Source organism: Aptenodytes patagonicus, chromosome 4, assembly GCF_965638725.1.
Source record: "Aptenodytes patagonicus chromosome 4, bAptPat1.pri.cur, whole genome shotgun sequence".
Taxonomy (NCBI): domain Eukaryota; kingdom Metazoa; phylum Chordata; class Aves; order Sphenisciformes; family Spheniscidae; genus Aptenodytes; species Aptenodytes patagonicus.
The window spans coordinates 67,828,786-67,847,844 of record NC_134952.1 but is presented as its reverse complement, the minus strand read 5'-3'; the positions used below and the strand labels follow the sequence as shown (position 1 = coordinate 67,847,844).

The 19,059-nt window shown below is 35.9% G+C and overlaps 1 protein-coding gene across 3 annotated transcripts in view; it reads right to left on the bottom strand.

Moving 5' to 3' along the window:
• Positions 1–19,059, bottom strand: part of LRBA (LPS responsive beige-like anchor protein) — a 416,017-nt gene that overhangs the window by 263,136 nt on the left and 133,822 nt on the right. For all 3 annotated transcript variants that reach the window (XM_076337080.1, XM_076337082.1, XM_076337081.1), the window contains exons 34-35: positions 17,947–18,011; positions 6,523–6,631 (exon numbers count right to left, since the gene is read on the bottom strand). In XM_076337080.1, the coding sequence (XP_076193195.1) occupies positions 6,523–6,631; positions 17,947–18,011 (174 nt within the window). The remainder of the gene's footprint in view (positions 1–6,522; positions 6,632–17,946; positions 18,012–19,059) is intronic.

Genomic DNA, 19,059 nt, shown 5'->3' with positions numbered 1-19,059 from the left:
CTGTTTGTTACATACAGAAGTAACAATCATTTACAGAAACTATGAAGACACCAAATACCTTTTCATCATTCTTTGAAGGGCTCTCAAACATTCTCTTTGACTTACAGGTATTCTGCCACAATTGATTTGCAGTACTTTTTAGTTACTTCCTCTGATACAAATAACGTCTTCTAACATTTAATGCTTAGTACACCAAAGGGGAAAAGGTGCAGAATACACAAGATTATCAATCAACAGAACCACTGAACTTTGTTTTCTGCCAAGGAAACAAAAAGCAAATACCTGCATCCAAGTCACTATTTGAACGCTTGCCTAACCTTGCGTCTTATCTCTGTCAAGGCAATACTTGTATTAACATTAAGATTCGTTTCTCAGCATGAGCCATGAGGTAAAACATTCAGTTTATTACACACAGCCTATAAATTGATACTGAATAAGAATTAAAACTGTGAGGAAGCCCAAGTCTTCCGCATGAAAAAACATAACTGAACAGAAAAGGGCAACAAATTTTACAGCAGCTGGAAATGCTAGATTAAATTATTGAAGAGAAATCATGCAGAGACATTAGCTGCCTAGCATGATTTATAACAAATGCAAAGGGAAAGTCATGTGAAATTCTCAGTTAATCAGCAGAAACGGCCAATAACAAGAATGCCAGCACTTTATATTTCTATGGATGACAAGAATTTGAAAAAATAAGACCAAAAATTCAAGGGAATGACACCACACGGTCTTTAAAAAAAGACACTTTGAGGAGGCAGGTTAGTTTGTAAATTACAGCAGCAGTTATATTTTACTGAAAAAATTACCGAAGTGTCCGTTTTCCTCACAGACTCAGAATGAAGAATCCTTGTCCATCCATTCTAGAAAGTTTTCTGAAAATTATTGTGTTGCACTGTCCATTGCTCCTCTACACACACTCATGACGTGCAACATTATGAATGGTTCTGTATAGTGCCTTTTCCCTCATTTTCCTATTCCTTCATGTGACTCTTCCAGGAAAAAAAAACAAACGTTGCTGGAAGAATATTCATCAAAAATACTTTACACAAGCATTGAGATATGGTATCACAGATTTTGGTCAAAATCCAGTAGTGCCATCCGATAGCAAATTAAACCTTCACTAGAAAGATGAAACACTGTGATGCTTGAACAGTCCAGGCCTAAAACACTTGCAGGTTTACATATTTAGAATTCTATAAATATATATATATATTCACACACAAATACATGAAGAGGTTTATATAAGACAGGATGCATATCCAAGGCAATGGGCACTCCCATCATAAATTATAAAATAAAGTCAATTAGAGTACAAAATTCCCTCCCCCTCCTCACACCAAATCCAATTATTCTCGTAGGCCCGACTCTGCAGCAGTCTGCACATATAATCTAAGACACAGTGTGAATCACCACATTTTTCAAGGTCATTTCTAGAAAGCAGTCTAGGTGGTAGCATGAAACTAGTTGTTGGAATTCAGGCATAAAGAGGTTCCTCTTCAGGATTTTCAGCTCTACCAAACACTCGGGGTGAGATTTTGAAAAATGCGTAAGAGACTTTTGCATATAAATCCCAGGGACACTGGGCAAAATTTAAGGTTATAAGGGTTATAAGTTATGTTAGGAATGCTCACATTTCCACACTCACTGTAAAAATGTGTGCTTCACTGCCACCTCACTAGAGAAATGAGTGGAATATTGCTTCATCAGGCTTCTCTGAGGCTTAATCACATTGTAAAATGGGTAAGTATGTCTCAGGTCTCCCTGTGACCTCCCCATATGTCTACATTCATAGATGCAACTACTCATAGAGGTAACAGTGAAAACACAGGTGAAGAAAGGATCAGAAAAAAAAAAAGAAATTAAAAGGTTGACCTTTGATTCAGCCATAGAAAAACTTCTCACAACCAATCCTTCACCTCCAAAGCAATTTTTTCTGTCTTTTTTACAATACCAGCTTAGAAGAAAGACAGCATAACTGGTTTGCTCATAATCTGTTATGTTAGTTATATTATCTCCTATTAAAAAAAGAAGTGGCCAGGCACCAGAGGAAGACTTTTTTGCCTTTGTCCAGGCTGCTGAGTTGTAAGGTAGAGCCCTCTAGAAAGGGTGGGAGATTGCATCTTCCATAAGGGAAGCTGAGCACCTCCAGTTTGAAGAAGCTTCTGGAGTACAGTACTGCAGAGGCAAAGGAGGGGTCTGCAATGCAAATGGAGACAGAGACTCCTGACAAAAAGGAAGTAAGAGAAAAATAGCCAAGCCAAGATGACAGATGCCCTTCTTGCCACCAGATACAAAGTGGATGTGCAGATTTTGCTGCCGTTCAAGACACTTTATTTGAAGTTTCTGAAAGAGAGAGAATTGCCTTGAGAAGACATAGGGAGAAGAGAAAAGATTTCTTTTCAAATCCTTTTAATTTAAATCTGTCTCACCCAGGTACTCAGAGTTTCCTGCATATCTAAAAAGTTACAGCACAAACTGGAACAGTATGCAAAAAACCCACCCTTGCTTTAAAGACTCTTCCCGTGCTTTTGGTCATCCTACTTTATGGAAAGGGTATAAACACTTTCCTCTCAATGTTCTGACCAATGCAGGGTCCCACCACATGAAGACATAGCAAAGAAAGGCCCAGTCAGACCTTATGCGGCAAAGTGAACGCGTGCCACATTTGCTGCTGCTTCTCTGTCTCCTCCTGGCTGTGAAAGAATTGATAGGTGGACACTTCTCAATGCATTTCTGGAAGGAAAACATCTGTCCCGTACTTGTAATGAATTAAGAACCAAATAGGAGTGGTACCTTCCCCTCTGGACCCTGTGCAACTTTTAAAATGTCACATGACAAATACTTTCTTGCATCATATTTCTAAAGTGCAGTTGTTCAGCACAGCAGTACCTTTCCTAGTATTACCTATTTTCCTAGGTTTTTCCTTCCTCTTACGGTGACCATCCTTACCCCATTTATAACCAAATACTATACAATAATATATAACTACAGAACTTTGTTATGAAGCTTGTCTAAATTTCCCATTGCTTTCTCCTGCCTGTATGTGACCCAAATATGAGACTTCAGTTTTAAATGATGACAAGATATTTTACCTTTTATTTTAAAACTGCCCTTGCCTTTCAAAAAACAAAAAAAAGGAAAAAGGAAAGAAGGAAAAAGAAAAAAAGAGTGTTCTACAGAAAATTTTATAAGACTAGATTTCTCTATCACCATGCTGCAAACCTGTCCAAAACCTGACACACATATTGCAAGACTCATCCTTGTCATGACTTTTAGAAATGGAAGAATTAAAACCAGGTAGCAGTAAACATACTACGGATCTTTAAAAAGAAATTTGGGGGTTGGATTTTTGCTGACCCAATGTTATCATGGAATATTTCATATGTGATCTGAAACACCAGAAATGCAAGTCTGAATAAAAATGAAAAATGGGTAACAGTTCTTGCCGCATTTCTCATCTGTCTCTGGATCTTTATCCCTCACTCACCCAGCCTCATCTCCTTTCTCCCACAGCTCAGGTGGCAAAGTTTGCTTCTGATCCGAGCCACGCATCCTCGTCTCAACCATTTTTTAAAAAAAGTTGCAGCTTTGCAACTAGTAATTACCACAATCACAAAATGCATTCAAATGTGATCAAAACCACATTTGCATACACCATTCTTCAGGGCTAAATGTTATAGGATCACACTATTTTCCAAGAAATTGTTTAATCCTTTTATTGTACACAGAATCTGCTCACTTTCTTCAACTATCACAGCAGGGAAATTCCTCGTCTTAGGACATTATTGCTGCAAAATATTTACATCAAATTTTAAAAGGAATTGGAAAAATTCACAGCAGAAAAATCACACCACTATTTATGAAAGACGTAACCTCTGGTTAGGGAAGTGTCTGAGCTGCTGATCTCTATATGGTAAGACAGAATTTATGAAAGTATAGCCTATCTGCTTCCTTGTACAATTGCTCTTTTCTGGACATATGCCATGGCAGATGGGATATTGCATTCAATGGACTGACCAAGCAGAGTCTCTCTCATGACTGGAAGAAAACCGTCTTCATTCCAACTCATTTCTCAAGAATAGATGGAAGATGAAGCAGCAAATCAAGGAAACGGGTGCATGCAGGTGACCACATCACACCAGTCAGGCTAGCCAAAACAATCTTCAGCTTAGGGCTCATCATCTGCTACTCTGCTTCCTTACAGGTCCTCAAGTTGGAGAAATAAACCAGATCAAAGGCTGTATCAATTGTTTTGAAAGTCCTTTTTCTCTTATTTGCGAGTCATTCCTGTCACATGCCTGTAAGTGTGTCATGACATGAGTGTTAGGATCAAAACACAGGCATCAACATCAACACCCATTCATACAATGGGAACATAGCTACCAATTGCAATACATAGCATGTCAGCAGCCCAACACAGCACAGATCCATTCCCACTGAGTGATGGAATGGCTCCAGTCTAGTCAAGCGACAGATCCATTTCTGGGCATGACAGAAGAATGGCAAGTTTTCTATGGCCTGGAGCACCACTTTAAAAGGCTATGATGAACACCATGGCTAAAAAGTACCATTGTGCTAAAACAACTCAAGCACACTTGACAGGACGTGTGAAAACCAGACCATACCATGGATGGACAGAACACGATACACAGGAATTTCTGATTGTTGATGTGATACCTGCAGATTCGAATGGATGTGACTAACAGTTCCCCCTTCCACAAAAGAAACGTAATGCTGACTGAAGTCTGCCACAGACATCAGTAACGCTAACTTCATGAGACACCAGGTTTGTTATTTAAGCATTTGGTACAATCCAATAGTTGTATATCCTCAATTTGCACACCTGCAGAAGTGATGCTAGATTTAAGTTTTTCCAACACAGTAACAAAACTAAACTTGATGTACAGACTGCTGCTGTTTTAGTACACTAGCTTCTGTTTAAGTTCAACCTGTGTTAAACCCCTTGAGCCATCATACTGAGATAGCACAGATTCAAAACAGCATCAACTTAAAAAAAGTATCAAACAACTCTTATCCTAGAGAGTTGTCACAGCAAAACTGAGAGCTATTATTAAAAATGTAAGTTGATGCTCAGTGTAAATTTCTTCCAGACATCATAAAGGTGTCTTGAGACTGAAATAAGGCTAACAGTGAAGTTGTCACTCAACAACTGTATTTATCGATAGCCCACATTTACATGACAGAACCCTTTACTTCACACAGGTTTCCCACATATACACACACCTTTGCATCTCAAGAAAAGAAGTGGGCTGTCCATCTAATCAATAATGCCATGTCATGCATGGAGCTTCTGCATAAATCCAGAGCAAAAGATGTCAAGCATGTCCCACTCCAATGATTATCAGGCAATGAAGTAAAAAGATGCACTTTTCATCTCCACAGGACTGTCGCCAAACCCTTGATGTAATAAATGAAACATGCCTGCTATTTCACCATTGCAAAATGGTACTGTAGATATCTTACAACATCTCTGTTTGCAGGAGGGGGTAACTAGCTCTAGATGAAGTGCAGATATGTTATTAAACAACGCACAGCTTGAATCCTGGGGCCAACACAGATGACCTTTAGAACATAAGCACTGTCTAAGACAAATATGCTTTCATCTTTGGGGAGTATTTTTTCAAGTAAAGATTTAAGAGAAAAACAGTTTAGAAATACGTTAAGCACAAATGTGCCTTCAATCTCTTAATGCTTCATTTTAAAAACAAAACCACAAGTAGTATCACATGTCAGAAGAAAGACTAAGTACTCTTTAAGCAGAATATTAGTGAATTTAGTGAGATTTAGCTTCGTTTTCATTTAAACAACCCAATAATTAAAGCACAGAGAAAGGAGATATGTGATGTAACGAAGATGCAAAATTGGAGGTATGACTAAAGTGATTCAGAAAGAAGGCTTGCATTTTTATTACAAGCCTATAAAAACAAAGACTGTTATTTCACTTTAGAATCCCTTAAGTGAGATGAAAATACAAAAACATAACAAAACCACGCTGAGGTGTGTAAAACATAAGGAAAATGGTTTTGGAGATGTATTAAGTGAAATAGAAAATGATACAAAAAGAAAAAAAATAATTTTTCATTTTGCACTTAACAGGCTGTTATCATTTATCTTCAGTATGGTGGTTTTTTCAGAGTTACATCTTGACTGTGATGCTAAGCAGCTTTAACATATACAGTGATATTTACTTCACGGAAAAGAGCAGCATTGGTATGATAAAATTCCTTCCCCCACAAACTATGGTTTGCAGATTCTGACAAGTTCCGAGCTGCTCTTGCACAGCCTGTTTTTCCATCAAAGTTAGTGGCAAACTATTAAAACACCCTACGACTGCAAAGCACTTTTCAGGATGGAACCTCCTGTGCTGAAAAGCCCGTATCACACATTGGAATCCTGAAACACAGTGGGCTTGTGATGTTTTGGTGTTTTGTTTTTTATTGTTGTTGGTTTTTGTTGGGGTTTTTTTGTTGTGTTTTTTTTAAAGATTTCATTTCTTACCTCAAATTCAGCATGGCGGTTAATATCCTCTGCTCTCTGCCTGCTCAAGATAAATTCCGCTTCATTAGCCACTCTTACCAAATGGTCCTTCATGGTTTGACTCAGCAACCTGAAGACAGAGAATATTTAAGAACTGCCTTGAGAGAATGAAGTCCTAAAATAAAAATCTGTAAATACAGTACATATGCAAATATTCTGAGCTCTGCTCCATAACTGACTTTATTGTGTTAGGAAAATGGTATAAATAAGGTTGAAGGGTAATTTTCTGGCAACTAGTAAAATTGTATTTCAATAGTAAACCAAACTAAGTATTAAAAAAAATGTAAACACTCTAGACAGTCATTTGTTTTACCTGAAATATAGATATGTAAGAAAAATCTTTCACATACACACAAGATAAAGAAAAGAAGTTTATGCATATAAACATCCACAGTGAAAGCCCTAATGTAATTGATGTAAAGTCTAAATAAAAAATTGTGAATTGCACTCCAGTATAGTTTTTCCTCCAAATGTAAAATTGGAATTTTATGGTAAGTATACATTTAAGTAATGGTTTCAGAATTATAAAACATCCTCAGTCTCACAAATGAAATGCTAAGATATACATTGTTCCAGGTTATATACAAAATAAAGCTGTAATTCAATCTGAGATTTCTAAGGCCTTCATAAACCCTGAGTTTATGAATGGCAGCAGAACTGACAGATTGAATTACAACCCAATTATTCTGTGAGTTCACATATTGTTACTAGAAACATTTCCTTTTTAATTAGTTATATTGGGATTCATAAAGTTAAAACTGGCTATACAGGAGCTACACTGCTTTAGAAGGTGCACATTTCCATAGGATCACTCAAAGATACACCAGATAAATCCATTACATGCTCTACTGGTTAGCTTTTCAAAATATGTTAGTAAAGCTTTTTTTTTTTTTTTAGGTTTTCAGCTGCTAATGTAGAAAAGAGTAGCAGAAGATAAAATCTCTTGTTTGCCATGCACATATATTAGCTAAAGTACATTTCAACAAGTTCAGAGTCTACTGAAAGCCTTTCTTTGCAAACACAGGATTTATTATGCAGGATGCCTTCTAATGTATACAATGTTAATTTTATCCCCTAGAACTTACTTATCTGAACTAAGGCTCCACCTGTCTCTGTCTGTATGTTTGATAATATGATCATCAATGCTCTGCTGTCTCTTTTCCTATGCTATTCACAATTCCACACTTGCAGTAGGCTTGCAGGTCACAAGCCTACTCCAATGAGAAGAAATCCAGAGGCAGAACACCACCTGAAGCTCTTTGTTCATTGCCTCTCTCACTACAAGGCTAAGCTACAGCTCAACAGCTAAATGAGGCCATGTGATCATGAACCAGTTAAGTCAGTGGATTACTGTCTCCCCATGGATGAAGTCTTGAAAAAAGAAATATGCACAATTCATTATTTGAAGCATGACTTCATCTTCTGTTTGAGGAGGCTTGTAGAGAAGCCACTGTTTTAGAACATTATAATTTTTTTAATTTTTTCTATTTTTAGTCACTTTTAGAATGGAAGTAGCTGTTGATCCACAAACATACAATTTGGCCAATTTATCTGCATGCATTAGTGACAAACTTTTACTTTCAAAAACTTGCAGAACCAACATTGCAGCAATAATGTAACTTCGATTTCGTAACTTCTCATGGCTTCAAAAAAATTTGGAAAATAAACTAATTAAGAAGGCATTGCTCATACACTGAAAAAAGAAACCCCAAACCTCTGTCTCTAATAATTTACAATAATGTTCAGCTAAAAATAAATCCCTACTAATAAACCAGCAACAAATTTCATAGTCCTGGCAGATTCCAAGTATTTGATTCCCCTCTTTCTCCAAGATCCCCAGTAGCACATTCAAATCTGTCACGTAATCATTTAAATAAACATTTTTTTATTAAATGAAGAGCTGACTAAATAAATATGGGCATCATAAATACTCATGTATTACGGTATCATGTATTATAATTTACATTTAACACAGCTGGACAGCACCCCATTATTTTCATTGAGTTTGTCAATACCAATACCTTCTGCTAACCTGATCGGACTTTGAAAAATACTAATCATCCTCTAAAAGGCCCACTTTTAATCTAACACAAGTTATCCTCTAAAATTCCCACTTTTTTTCATCTGTTCAAGAAAGCACCCCATATAATAACTGTTTTTAATGATTTACAACATGGATTTTCCTTTTTATCTACTAAACATAACCAGTAAGCAGCCCAGTACATAACTGACTGTACACTGGCACTTACTATGCATTTGCAGAGATGATGGACGTGTTCCAAACAAAGCAAAGAACTACTTTCCCTCACATAGGAACAACGTACTCAAAACAGACTAGAAGTGTACCTAGTGAAAACAAATAGCTTTTGAGTATCAGAAAGACCTTGGTCTCCTATGGATCAGTTGTCAGTTTTGTCACCCCCACCTCTACTTACTAATCCCACACACTTTCTTCATTTTCTCTGTGATATTCCATACAGGGCTAGGCCAGCTAGATAAAACTTACACATGATTTTGCATATAAATCCTAGTCAAGTTTGTCATTTTGGCAACCAACTAGGGAATTGTCCAAGCTTAACATAAGCACCTACTGGTAACTTCAAGCTGTTTTCAGAAAAAGGTAAAAGCTTCATATTATTAGGTATAAATTATTATACAATTACTTCCCTTCTTGCAAATTGCTAAATTCAGCAACTAAAAGTCTTCAGGAGGTGAGGATAAAAATTATTTACTAATACAAATGAAGCCTATATGAAATAATTTACTGGTTTACACCGTATGACAGTTGTGTTCATTATTTACATTCAAGAACTTAAAATTTTAATCTCTCTTTTCAGTCACCTTTTCCAAACACTGCATATGCTTAGATTAACTTTCTTCTAATAAACAATTCAAGTCATATCATTATCTAGGTCAGTTTGGACTTTCTTTATGAGAACAGTATCCGCATACATAGCATGCCACTCAGATATCTATTTTCAATTTCCCTCTTTAAGTCTGGAACTTAGCAAACTAAATATATATCTATACATAAATGTAATGATGGTGTGATATAACAGAAGAATCTATAGCCATCATTAAAAATCAAAGGCAAATACAAGCTCTCAGCGTCTCTATAAATGAACACATCTCTGCTTATATATCTAAAATGAAGTTTTAAACATCTACTTCTAAACACTAATTTCGGGAACCTTGGCAGCTGCTACTTTTCCATTTGAGGCAAACAAAACATTGGACAGAAATTTGTTAAATGTAGCTCGCTGCTTGCAATAGAAACAACTGTTTCCAGCTGAGTAGACCACTGCTGAGGCAAGGACAAGAATCTGACTCTTGCAAAAGTATTAGTTCAACTCCAAACTACATACAACACATTCTGTACATATGTGAGTGGCTATAAACTGTATTAACTAGATCAGGTAACTTTATGAGACACAAATGCTTCCTTCTAAAGAAAAAAAAAAAAGGTTTAGAAAAATCTGATTTTCTTCACTAAGACAGTAAGTACACTTCATGGATTTAAAGGATCATAATGGTCCTCTGTGGTACCTGCTCTGGCCTCCTACACAGAACTGATCACGCATGTTTTCCCCAAAATAATTTCATTTCCTCCATCAAGTCTGTGCCTTCTATTTGAACTACAACATAGCTTTCAGAAAGATCTCTCAACTTTTTATTTTTAAGATTTAAAGATATTTTACATCATGTTCCCCCATAAAGAAGTTTTATAATAAGGTAATTAGTGTCAAATTAAAAAAAAAAAAAAACAAACACAACTATTTCTTGTCTCCTTTTATCCTATTTTTTATTCCAGCAACTAGATCACATTAGTTCTTTTTCTGTTAAATAAAAAGTCTATCCAAAACACCTCTTCATACTTTTTTTCACAGCAGGACAGCTTTTCATTTCTTTGACTAAATAAACAGATTAATTTAATTTCTTGTCTTTTTCAAAGTATGCACACCCAAGCTGAAAGAAAAACTGAAGTCTAATAATTTTCTTCTTGCCTATGCTTCATAATCTCTGTATGCAGACCCACGGACCATGTTTGTCTTATACTACTATCTCACATATTTATTTTTTTCAGTGTTATTAAACACCGAAATGCTGTTGAATGTGGTGATTTACACTCCTCCTTCCCTGATAGATTCCCCTCTGGTTTGGCTTCATTTATGACAAGTTACTGAACTAAGATTTTTTCTGATCTTTAACATGAGAAGAGTTTGGATGGAGCGTGGATGGACGTGTTCTGTAGAAGTTAGACCACAATACCTATGGGGGTAAAGACTCTGGATACCAGGCCTACTCTTCTGCTTTCAGTGCACACCAGATTCAAGGTCTCAGACAGACTTTTCTTCCTTTGTCTAAGCACCTTCTTTCTGGACTAAAATATTTAAAAACATGTGATTAACTTTGAAAAGTGAAAAACCTATTAAAAACAAGCAAGGGGACGGATCCCATGCTGGAAGTTAAATATATACTTGCATACTTCGCTGGGTCAGGAATGAAGTGCTAAACCACTGAGAGAAGGAGTTCCAGCCAAACACATGAGATATTCTGATTTTTATTGTTACGCTGAAAGAGAAAACTATGAGAGACAAAGCAAGAAATCTTCTTACTCTGATTTCTGGCTGCTGAATGCTTAGATGATCAAGTAAAAAGTCAAGTTTCTCCTTACAACAAGCAAAAAGGAGAAGGTACAAAAGGGAAAAAATGGAACAGAAAAATACGTGCAAGCAAAGAAAGTGAGAGATGGATAAATTCTGGGTTAGTATTACTGATGTCCAACAATTATCAGTTTCAGTCAAAATATGGAAAAAGCTTTACAGGTGACATTTACAACAGCTGTTTAGGCATAAATCTCTCATAAAGTACTACAGGGAGAGATTATGTATGTTCCAGATGCTACCACAACAGAGAACTCTGAGATAGCCAAGAAAGGTAAACTTTCCTACTTGCACTCCTCATAAACCTAGCATATAAGAGAGTCTCTTACTTCAGAAGGAGATACGTTCTACATGGACACACACTGTCTTTTATGGGATCTGACTGCTCAATGTGCTAAGTGTTGGAATTACTGCTGCAAGGAAGTTTTACAATTGCTTTGTGGAACACAGATACTTTACAGATATGCTATTCAATCACCAAAAAATACAGACAAGTCCATAAGGTCCTAAAGACTGAAGTATGAACACATTTACTCCCTTAAAATAGGAGAGGGGAAAAAAAAAAAAAACAAAACACAAAAATCGTGCAGACTCACCAAAATGGTGACTTGGACATGCGATAGCATAAAACTTAACAGCGCTCCGAAAGGTCAGCTAGGAAGGGACACACCAATCCAACTTTTTCTGTCTAGGATAGCCACTTAGGACATGTCAGAGCCTAGTGAAAACTGATCTGAGGTTCTGTTCATATTCTGAGAGAGACTGCATGGTAGTATGACAGATGATTTCTGACAATTTTCGATCAGATAGCAATAGTACAATACATGTATACACACAGACTGCAGTATAAATACCTTCTTGTTACTCTTGCATTAATTTATTTTTTAAAAGCAGATGTTACTAAAAACTTTCTACATTGAAAAACATTTAAGAATTCCCAGGCACTCAAAAATGGTTTATGATTTTGCTTTTTCATAGATCCAGCAAATTAATGACATATTCTCACAAGCAAAACCTACCTTTGTCACATACATACCCTCCAAAGTTACTAGCATCTCCAATAATAAAAGCTTACATTAATTTTTAATCATTAAGATATAGTTCTCCCCAAAAAGCTTCTGCTTACGCATTATGTTGCAGCAAAGATCATATGTTTCCAGTTACACAAAAATGATGCAATTTAAATCCATGCACAGATGATCAAACAAAACTCAGTGAAATAAAAAACTGTTTTAAAAATGGTTGTGCATGTCACACTATACCTTAGTGCACACACACGCACAAAAAAAATCATGTAGTGTCAAGAACCCCACCTCAAGTCACTTATCTGTCTCTGGAACACATCCAGGCTACAATTTCTAATTTTCAGCACATTTAAAACATTGTTTAAAGTCTATAGCCTAATGATCTTCTGTAGTTCAAATGCACACATTAACAAAGCTGCTTCTGCTATGAAACCAAAACAATAACATAAAAACTCAGAAACTAAATCACCAAAAATCCCTTTTACAAAACCTACCACCTAAACAGAATGGGTTGCTAAAAAGAAAAAGCAAGGAAATGTGGAAAACACTTTTTTTCTCTTACAAATCAAGACTAAGGTGCAGGTTCTATGTTATCAGAATCTCAGGGCAAGGAGGCTGCAATAAGGGGACCAGACTGGTAGTAATCAATTCCAGTTTGTATGTGACTACATTTATCATTTTTTTCCTGAGCCTTTTTTGGTCAATTATGCACAAAGTGTAAGTCTGTCAGTTATCATGCATTTTTTCATTAATAGCTGTATTTTTCTAACTATTTTCCATCACAGTAGTTGCTCCTATGGCAACACATTCTCTAACATTCATTCCTTGAGAGTGACCGCACTACTGCAAGTGAAAGACAACTGAATGGGGTAGCCTACATCTGTCCCCTATTTTCCGTTAGGAAAGTGTGCAAGTAATTGGCCAACTAGTTTGATTGCCAACTATTTCAATATTAAAAAATATCTGCATCTATGACCAGTCAAAAGTAATATATACAGTTTAAGAAAAGGAACAGCAGGTGACATATGTTGAAATTTTCTTAGTACAGTTCCTTCTAAAAAAAAAAAGCTATAGAAATACAGATGATTACAGCATTCCAGATTTTATACTACTGGATGTTATGTATTGGGAGACTAATACCAGTTACATCTGGTTATTTCTGGAGAGGTTTGAGCCTTTTTTGGTTGCTTGGTGGAATTTTTACTTGCTAAGGATATTAGATTTGTATGCTGTCTGCCTTCCTCCTTCTCCCAATAACTTTTGAATTCATTGGATAATTCCAACAAATTTTTTTAATAGAAGGCTAGAGTTCCTCAAAAATATTAATTTTATACAAGTTTTATATCCAACAGAGGACAAAAGCCTTTGCAAGCATCCTTAAAAAAAAAAAAAAAAAAAGCTGTTTTCAACTGCACTGAAAGCCATAATAGAAAATCCAATATAGGAGGAGAATCCTCTGATATGGCAGGAGAATTTTGATTAGATTTAATTCATCATTAGACAACAGAGAATCTAGCAATGAAAAAAAGCTACAGAAAAACAAACTTCATTAGTTCTGCTTCTCCTCGATACACATGTCAATCCTTAAGTTTTGGTTTGTTTGTTTTGGTTAAGGATTTGAAAGGGCAAAGGAGAGGAAATTATACATGTATTCTGCTAGTTTAATGAGGTTATCTTTCAACCAAACTTTATGTGGCAGTTTTTTAAAGCAACTGCTGTCTGAACATTCATTTACAGATGTATAAAAATATATGTATAGAACACAGCACTTAATTATTTGGATGACCAAGACAACTATGCTTGAGAAAATTAAAATTAAGCATCTTCAAGAGTCTCTTCAACTGAAAATCGGAAAGAATAATTGCTGCCGCATGCTTAGGAGACTGATCCCTCAACCCCTGCCATGCCAAACCCATTATCACTCCAAAGGGGATAATAACTGTCATGCCTAGTCTCAAGCTCGAGTACGTTTGTTAGTGCACTGACTGATACAGAAAACAAGGTCTAGCATAAGAGATGTTTCACACTAAAGTGTGCTAATGAATCAAAGTGACAGGAGAGAGTTTTAACCTTCACAGAGCAAAGGAGTTGTTTGCTAACTAGTCAAGTAGAGGAAATAAGAGTCTAACAAAAAAGACATTTGTACATGCAAGAAGTAAAACAAAGCTGGTTTTTTTTCAGTTCAGAAATAATAGCTTGACCATCTCCTGCATAAGGAGGAAACATAATAAGTTTCAGGGTAGAATAAAGGAATCTGTATGGACACCTTGGAAGTCTCCAACGGAGAGGACCAGCTATGACAGTGAATCAAATCACACTGAAAGGATGGTTCCGGTGAACAAATTCCCTCATCAGTAAGCTCTCGGGTTGAGGCTCCAAAACAGACTCTCCCTAAAGGGAGGACCCAAAGGTGAAAGGCAAGTACAAAGACTGAAATCTAGACTGACAGAAGTTCAGCAGGCTAAGGAAAACGTTTCACAATCTATACTTCTGCTGCACAGATGGCTCAGTACACAGAGAAGCAGTGGGTACAGGCATCTTTTTAACAAGGTTTCAAAGAGCATTAATAGTGTTCCCAGACATTACAATAATAGTGAACAATACTTACTCATTTTTATTGAAAACAGATTAATGTTCAATGTATCAACGTACTGAAATTGACATTTCTTTTCATGCACAGAAAGAGGTTATTTTCCAATACCTGCTCCTTTAGCTTTTCACTTACATTCTGTACCTTCCTTTTTTTCCCACACAGTTGTGGTTTGGGGTTTTTTTTTTGTTTGTTTGTTTTGGTTTGGTTTTTTTTTTTTTACTGTGCTTGTAACCTGGCCTTCAAAAGACTTCAGTTCTGTATTTCAGTTTTAGGGTAGGTTTATGGTTCTGTATTTTCACATACTAGTCTCCAGTTTAGATTTTTTTTTTTTCAGTTCAAGGTTCAAAATTTCACTGGACACAAACAAATCAATTCTGCTATACATGTGCAGTGGACCTGATACATCTGGAAAGCCTGGGAGCAACTATATATGTAACACATTAGTTACTTGTGAACATGATGAAATTCAGACCAACACATTCTGAATGCAGCACACACACTGTAGATCTCATGAGTCCCTGAGGCAAACTTTCTGCACATATTTCTGTCCAGGGAATCCTAGCCAAAACATGGCAAGTCTAAACATAAAACTTTCAACTGCTGTGAGAGAGAGGTACGTTCATACCTTTCACATAAAAGAAAAAAATACATTTGAAAGCAAGTATAAGAAGAGATTTAGATCTCTTCTTCTAGACCTCTTTCTCTTCCAGAAAGATTTTTCAGTTGTCTTATTTGCCTGATAAACAAAAACAGTAGAACACACTTGAAACTGGAACATCCTCTGGTATCGTTAGTCCAAAAAATTAGTAATAAATATTGGGAATAAAACCCTGGTTTACAAAGGTTATTGGATGACCAAGACTTCGTCTCCACCAAGGCAGCAGATAATAGCAATTCTGTGATTCTACAAATTCTAGGCAGTTCTTCCAGTCCTTAATTTTATTTTATTTATTCTAACAGTCCACATGTCATGGTACCCCACAGACATCCTTCCTTACTTGCTGAAATTAGTTCTGTCCTTTGTAGAACTACCTTGTCTTCTTTTCTTGAGTACTTAGAGAAACAATTTAAAAATTCAACTTTTATTATACAATTATGCAGTTAAAGTCTAAATTAGTATCATTCAACTATTTCCATTTTTAAGTTTTAATTAAAAGATTTCAGCCTTTGGAGTTTTTAAGATTATAATGTTATAGCAAAAATACATAAAACAATAACAAATACAATAAAATACAAGGCCTGAAATTTTTTAGTATAAGTGTTAGTATATGTGCAAGAAAAATAATGTGCAACCTGCAAAAAGAGAAGAAAAGAGTAGTTCTGGAATACAGTTCATGTCATACGAGGGATAATAATTTCATTTTAGTGAATGCTGAAAAGCCACAAAGCACCGCAATGACCAATTCAGCAATAACTTTAAAGGCTCCTATAAACAGCAATGGAGGAAAATGGAGATAGATAAAAGGAGCCATTTTTAAGAAATTAATCTCCTCTCCTCTCCCCCATAACAAAAGTTATGTTCCCACTTTTTAAAAAAACAACTCTGCTATGAGTCAGAAACAAAATGAAGTAACAATCACTTAGATATTTTCTGCTAACCAAAAGCACACTTTTCAGTCTTCAAGGGATCATTTGTCCCTGAGACAACCACTCTGCTAAGGCTAGACTATAAGTTATTGATGTTGTTTATGGAGCTGGGGGAGTGATTCCATCTGTTTGTGATGGACACTGCAGGTTTTTAAAAGAAAACAGTCAATTCCAAACAGTTTACTGATAGAATGCTCTCTGAAAGCTTGACCTGGACAAGCTGAATAACTACTAGGTAACTGGTACTTACAACTCAGTCTCAGCAACTGATTTGTTCATGATAATCATCTTACACAGATGAACCTTACATTGTGGTTTACATGTGTGTGGGATCTCTACGTTATCTATGCTAATAAAACATTAATCAAGGGCCAAATTTATAGCAGGCACTTTATAAGTAAGGTCAAGACAGGTCAGCCTCACATAATAGGAAACAACTACAGGCTAGATCTTAACACTGTAACTGAACACCCTTGTTACTTTACCTTGGCCCTTGGGATCAAGACTAGTAGCAAAATGTTTTTTCTGCCTCAGAATGTGTTTCCCTCACTGTAAACTGAAATGCAACCATTAAAATGATCATTACTTTTATGTATCTTGGGAACATCTACACATTTTAAAAGAAAAATCTCAAAGAGCCATTTCCCCTATTCCTACAATGATAAAAAGATATATATAGCATTTTAATTTATGTGATAAATTATTTTGGTTTTAATTCAGTAGCTGTCCTAATCCTGTAAAATGTATTTTCTATTGGGATTCTTACTAGCTCAAGTTACTCACTAACAGAATTTAGGTTTAGATAAATGGCATTTCTTATAATACTCCTTAGCTAACTCATTAAGACATCTTAAAAAAAAAAAAATCCTTTAGAAGTAGTAAATATTGCTCTTAGTCTGCCTCAACAATCGATTCCTAACAAAGAAAATATTGATGGTTCTGAATAGTCACTACAAGTCAAAGAGCATGGCCTCATCACCTGCTCTGTCATTTCCTATGAGTCCCAGTAATATACATATATAGTTACGGATAGAACATTAAACTAATTGGTAATATTAACAGATTTTTTTTTTTTTACCTTAAAGAGACTCTCTTCCTTTCTATCTTATGAGGTAGATAGGAAATAAATGAGCAAACTGGAATCTAATTTTTGAGACAGAGGCTTATCTTACAATTCCTAGCCATAATGTCTTCCAAATATCAATTCCCTTCCTCAAGAGATTAGCTGAATACAAATTATAGTTTCAGTGTTAACCAGTGCACAAGGGCAGGAAGAAAGAAAATCCATGACACAATGATAAGTGAAATATTTAATGAAACTAAAGAGCATTCAGATTCTGCAAAATCCCATATTCAGTATTGGAACTGAACCAAACTATTAAAGAACGTGAAATCATGCTTGTAAAACTCAAAGAAAATGACACAAGAGGCAGTAGAAAAATTCTTTAAAAAAAGTTTCAAGCCACACAACTTCTTGAAGGTGAAGGCAGAGGTGCTATCAAATATTGTGACTTACCTTCCTTCATTGACAAGCTCAATAAAGGCAAGGCCAGCATTCTTTTGTATAGAGTTCTGCCACTCCTGGGGAAAAAACAAGCGAAAACTAGTTGTATAAAAACAAAACTAAGAAAAAACATTTTCAGCTACAAAATCATGCACACTTCAGTTTTAGCAAACTTACACCACACCATCAGCAAACATATAAAGCATTAATTGTGTGCTAATCAGGAAGGAAATATTGCCAGCATGAAGAAACAGAACAGTATCATTTACTCAAAGTCATATTCTGTGGAGGGGAGAAGAAAATATAAAAACAACCCACAGACGACTGCATAATTTTCTTTTGCTATATTACGCAATAATTCTGAACTTACTCTGGTTCACTGATGCTTTTTGCCTTATTGAACCTTGATAATGCTAGAAAAAACTGTTTCATGTTAACATAAGGCTCATTCTTTAGACACACATTTCTCTTACAGCTTAAAGTCTAGTTAACATATATGCTGATAACAATCCTCACCTCAGCATCACATAGCCATTTCTACTCAAAATAATCTGCTAATGATCCAAATATAGCATCATTAACACCCAGTATGTTTCAAAAATTTTTAACACATTTTTAACACTCTGAATTTTTAACACACTGAAATGATGGTAACAGCAGACACACATGCACTGCATATTTCTTACGTCCAACTGAACCCTGAATTACAGCAAAATTCTACACCTCTTAAACACGTAGGTGGGTTTTGCCTGGCCCCCAGAAGAGACACGTTGGAAAGCAACCAACCCAGGTGACCTACCACTGGGGCTTGCTTCCCCTATTTGAAAGCTGAGGAGAAAACCGAGTTGGTTAACAAAAACACAAAGATTTTTAATCCTAGAGTCAATAGCAACAAGCTGACAGAGCTAAAAATTAGGCTAGTAAATGTGCGAACCTTGTATTTTTGGGAAAATGTAGAAGCATTTGGGTAGAACACGCCAAATACAAGTCTTGGTTTAAACTCTATGACTCTTCTAAACTAATACAAAAGAATGATTTTGCAGCAGACACATACTTAAGTTTCATACGCTTTTCCACATCAACTTCCTTGATTTTTCAGTCTTTGTTGTATGAAATAATAATCCT